We start from the raw sequence: 5345 nt of genomic DNA, 5'->3' as shown, positions 1-5345 counted from the left end.
TATTTTTTTTAAAATTTACATTTGCTCTAATAACTGATATAAATATATAATATTTTTTTTAAAAATTTTCTATGCTTATTTGCATTTATCATGCGATATAATGATAGTTTAATCAAATAACTTTACAATTAGTATTATTGACTAATTCTCATAATGATCGTGCAAAAATATTAAAAGACATTTTTGTCCAAACATAATATAACACAAATTGTTGGGTCCGTGCTAGCACGGGCCAACAACATCTAGTTTGGTATAAAATCTTAAGTACTAAGTACAGTTTCTATTATCTATTACAATTACAACTCTTTATTTTTACGTGTATTATTTCAAGTTGTGTCCATTTCTTATGACTTTTAGTGAAAATAATTTTAGGACTATTTTGGTCTATCAACGTTGTATTTGTGTTTTTATAATAATATAGATATAGATAGATAGACAATAATAGAGTAATATATACTATACTAACCTTATCATTTAATTAATGCAAATAATCTCTATATTATAAATGTGACTTATAATAAAAAATAAAAACAATTAAAAGCGACGTGGGGTCGATCCTCGGCAACGTGCCACGCGTCCCGCTACGTTTTTGCTCCATCCCAGAAACACTAAAAAACGAATCTGTCAAATACCTCTCCTTAACAAATGCAAATTTAGTACATCCCCTTGTTGCTCGCATCTCTCAATTAACAGCCATGTCAGAAAGGAGATTTCGCTTTGGTTACGTACTTGCACCAAAGAAAGTAAGCAGCTTTATTCAAGATTCCCTCGTCAATCATGCCCAAGAACAAGGTATTGATCTAATCCCAATCGATCTGAATAAACCATTAATCGAACAAGGTCCTTTTGATTGTATTTTCCACAAGCTATATGGTCCTGAATGGAGAAAACAGTTGGAAGAATTTTCCCTTCAGAACCCAACCACCATCATTATAGATCCCATAGATGCTATTGAAAAACTCCACAACCGAATTTCAATGCTTGAAGTTGTTAACGAATTAAAAATCACCCAAGAAAATGAAACTATTGGAATCCCTCTTCAGATTTTTATTCAAGAAAATTCCGATTCCCTCTTAGACCATATCACACGTCAAGGGTTGGATTTTCCCGTTATTGCTAAGCCTTTAATTGCTAATGGGACAGCTGATTCACACCAAATGTATTTAGTTTTAAAACCAGAAGGACTAGAAGAGCTGAAACCACCAATCGTGTTACAGGAGTTTGTTAATCATGGTGGAGTTATTTTTAAGGTTTATGTAGCAGGGGAACATGTGAAATGTGTGAAAAGAAGGTCATTGCCTGATATTTCTGAGGAGAAATTGGGCACTTTAGAGAATTTGATAGCGTTTTCGCAGATATCTAATTTGACTGCTCAAGATCAGAATGATGATAGTTTTGCTGCACTGATTGAAAATGCGGAGATGCCTCCGTTGGGATTTGTGACAGAAGTGGCTAATCAGTTGAGGGATGCTTTGAAGTTGCATCTTTTTAACTTTGATATGATAAGAGATACTAGAGCTGGAAATCGGTATCTTGTTATTGATATCAATTACTTCCCTGGATATGCTAAGATGCCGTCTTATGAAACTATATTGACTGCATTTTTCCTTGATATTGCTCGCCGGAAGCAAAACAACGAATCTGGTTAGCTTCTGATGATCGTATGGGCAGTGTAGTAGTTATGTTAGTTTTTTGCTGTTTTATTTCAGCAGCAGGTAATGCGTTTTTTTTTTTCGAGAAAATGAAAACAGATGCAGATGATGCTGGATTGATTGAAATAAACCTGCTCTTTGTGGTAGATGTGAATCGAAAGAGGCTAACTGCTCTAATTTCGTTAAATTGTTACTGCTGACTTTTGGGGCAATTGATGCTTTCCTCTTTCTTTTTTTCGTTGTTTTTTAGTTATTGCAAACAGATTACAGATGTGGAATAATTTGGGAGTGAATGCTAATGTTTCAAAGTTTCAACAATGGAGTTTTTAGTTTTGAGGAATTGGTGCTTTTCCTTACATGCTTACTGTCATATTGCTTGAGCCTTTTCAATCTTGCTAACTTGTTCAATTTTTTGGTTGCCTTTATGCGTAATTGGTGTATTTTGTCCAAGCAACCTTCTCTCCTCTCCCCTACTATTTGTTGTTGTGTTGTTGAGGCATGTATATATTTGTCTGTTTCCTAATTCAACCATAAATTGGTGGTAGGCCATATACCACAATTTCAAACAGAAGATAGAATTAGTATTTTCTATTTTGTAGTCTTCTAAGATGTTCCTTAATGTAACACCATATTCAAAATGTTTTACAGTCGAAGCTGATGTGATTAGGATTAGGAGACGTGGTGGTGGGGAGGGCTGGAAAATCTGGCGTGCCCTGGGTGAGTGGTTATTGTTCTTGGATAGATTGCGATTTATGGTTCACTTATATCACATTAACAGTTAAGATCAGGATTTAACTTATTCTAATGTGAAAGACCATACCAATTGCTTAAGGTGTTACAAACCTTATCATCTACCCCGCACGGGCTGGGTCTAATTTCAGACCTTTAAGGTGCAATCTGTGTAAACATCTTAAAAAATCCTAGCTGGTCATTAAGTGGGCACCTTCTAATTAGGTTGAACTAGTGGTCACATATCCCTGCTCGCACCCATTCCTCACATAACTACTCAATACAGGATCAGAAAAATTAAACGTGCGCACATATGCAGACAGTAGATTAGCATTGCTTAGTTATAACTTGTATCTTAAAAACAGCAGTAGTCGAAAGGGAACATTCTGGGAACTTGGGATGTGAGAATGGTTGGAAACTTGTAATTTCTGGGACAACCGGTGTCTGAAGTGCAACTTGTTACCGTAAGTGCCAGGGTAACTTGATGGTCTGTGCTAGCGTTACGTGTGTGGTTTTGTTGACAGAGATGTTTAAGGAAGTTGATGTCTCATGCTGGTAATTAATAAGCAACTAGAAATATTTTGCAGCACTGACCTGAAAATGTTGTTAATGTTACCCCTTGTATTATACAGCAGTTGATGTGGCAATTGATTAAACACTAGGAACTCGTATTAGAGACTCTATAAGGTTGCTGCTAAGTCCATATTTGTCTAGATCTGGTAATTGTATTTTTATATTTTTTTAACCTTTGTTAATATGATCTCTGTACTTCCTTCTCCAGACTCAAAGTCCAGACTTGCAAGGAGGGAGAAATGTGTGTGAAAAATGTTGCCATCTCATGCAAGGACAGACTTCTAAAGAAAATCATATTAATGTCAATGTTAATATATGTCTCATTTGCTATAGAAAACATAAACAAACCCTACCATAACACTCCAAATTACAAAAATGTTCCGAAACCAAGAAAACTAATATGGCAGCCCAGTGCACAACGCATGCATTCCGTATTCACGCGGGGTCCAGGGAATCCTAAAGGGTGTGATGTAGATGGCCTAATTTAATGCAAGCATTAGTGGCTGCTTCTACGGCTCGCACACGTGATCTATAGGTCACACGAAGACAACTTTACCGTTGCTCCCCTTCTAAAACCAAGAAAACTAATATGATGTTAAAAAAACATAAACCAAATGAAGAAAGGATCTTTTTAATTATGATGTTCGTTATTTTTCACTTTTGGTATGTATATAATTTTACCATTCGATGTATATATTCGTTTCACTCCATTATTGTACATATTTATTTTACTTTCCGTAGTTTACTTCATAACTTCTTTCGTATTTTTCCTTAATAGCTTAGCTTCTTATTTCCTTTAGTAGCTTATTTTTGAGTTTTTAGCTTCTTTTTACATTCTGCGTGATCAATAAGCCTTTGGTTTTCTTAATGCCACGGTTCTTTCCAAAGGTGGATATTGTGTGAACCGGGTGGCTCTTCCCAACGATGGATGGCGTGACAACCTTCTTAAGGGATTGAGTCTGTTTTTCTTTTTGCTCTGATATGTAGTAGTAATAAATAAAAGTGTCTCAAGTAGACTTCACTTGGTACTAACACATTTACCTTCGACCTCATGGTTAGAGACAAGTTGATTGACAAAGAATAGCTCTAGTTATGACCTTTAGACTCTTGAGTTGACTAAAACAATCATCGAGTGGTTTCTTTGAGCCATTTGTGATCTTCAATCTTAGCTAGGGTTGTTGTGGGCCCTCGACTCTGTTCTCTTTAATAATCCAGTAGCTTGAGAGGTGAGGTATTAAATTGCAAGTCCAAGTCCCGTGCCAATAAGTCTAGAACTTGCCCTGAATGTTTGTCTAGGCGAAATTCTAAGTGTAGCTCGACTTGAGAAGTGATTGTAGGCTCTCCTTGGTCCAATTTGAACTTTGAAAGCTTCCGTAGTCTACCATTATGATATCCCTAGTCAACCCCTTTGAGCCTAAACCTTTTTCATTCAATAGCCATATTACAAGCCTTTATCTATTTTATAATGACCCTCTCTTGGCACCCAATCTTTCCTTAGCATTCATGATGAACAATTGGCAAAAGCATAAGTTTGGGGGAGAGACGAGAAAATTGAAAGTGATAAAAGGTTCGAAAAAAAAAAGGAAAGGCAAAGAAAAGGAAGAAAAGCCAAAAAGAAATATGTCAAAAAGAAAGAGAAGGTTGAAGGGATTCAAAGAACATAATGATGAAAGGCAAGGAATGATGAGAAAAGGAGAAAAATGATTATTATGAGTAAGAAAGAGTGACGGTTTGTCTCTCTAGTTCCCCTAAGAAAGAAGGAAAATGACTCAAAGAGTCAAGAAAGTATGGGCCGAAATGAGAAAATGGAATGCTTAAGGAAAGATAAAACCATCATAGTTCGTTATGTCCTACCTTGATCCAAAAGCCTTCATTACATCCCTGCTAAAGCCCTATATGATTTCAAGTTGAGTGAGCTTACATTAGTGGTGATTTACATAAGGAGCAAGCTTATGGTACTTAGAGCCGGACTTGTGACATTCTTTTAAGAGTGATGAGCGCACTTCTTCACAATCCTTTTTTTTGAGTGTTACAGTCTAAAAAGTGAGATTTGCTCATGGAGAGTAGAGGAGGAGGAGTTTGGGATTCACAATGACCTACGTGATAGAGCGAGCTTCCTTGATAAATTGAGTCAACTCTTGATGCTCTAGTGTCACATTAGAACTATGGAACTCAAAAGGTCATAACATGACGTTGTTGATAATTCATTTGTGTTGAAGGTAATTGTTAGTCCCAATTGATGCTTGATGAAGTCACCATAGGCCAGCTGAAATATCCTTTTTTTTTCTTGTGGAGGTGGGAATTACCTTATTTGCTTGAGGACAAGCAAAAGCTTAAGTTTGGGGAATTGATAAGTAGGGATTTTAGCCTATTAATTGCTCTCTTTTACTT

The 5345-nt window shown here is 36.1% G+C and overlaps 1 protein-coding gene across 1 annotated transcript; it reads left to right on the top strand.

The window, feature by feature from the left end:
* Positions 1-623: 623 nt before the first annotated feature.
* On the top strand, positions 624-1968 carry LOC107832605 (inositol-tetrakisphosphate 1-kinase 1-like). Its single transcript, XM_016660463.2, has one exon. It carries the CDS (start codon positions 696-698, stop codon positions 1647-1649), a length of 954 nt encoding a protein of 317 aa, XP_016515949.1. The 5' UTR covers positions 624-695; the 3' UTR covers positions 1650-1968.
* The last annotated feature ends 3377 nt before the right edge of the window (positions 1969-5345 follow it).

Source organism: Nicotiana tabacum, chromosome 21, assembly GCF_000715075.1.
Source record: "Nicotiana tabacum cultivar K326 chromosome 21, ASM71507v2, whole genome shotgun sequence".
NCBI classification, from domain to species: domain Eukaryota; kingdom Viridiplantae; phylum Streptophyta; class Magnoliopsida; order Solanales; family Solanaceae; genus Nicotiana; species Nicotiana tabacum.
The sequence above is the reverse complement of the archived record's forward strand: the minus strand, read 5'-3'. Positions and strand labels throughout refer to the sequence as shown.

Excerpts from the sequence above, each read along its gene's own strand:
- LOC107832605 (XM_016660463.2), top strand. The coding sequence starts at position 696 with ATGTCAGAAAGGAGATTTCGCTTTGGTTACGTACTTGCACCAAAGAAA.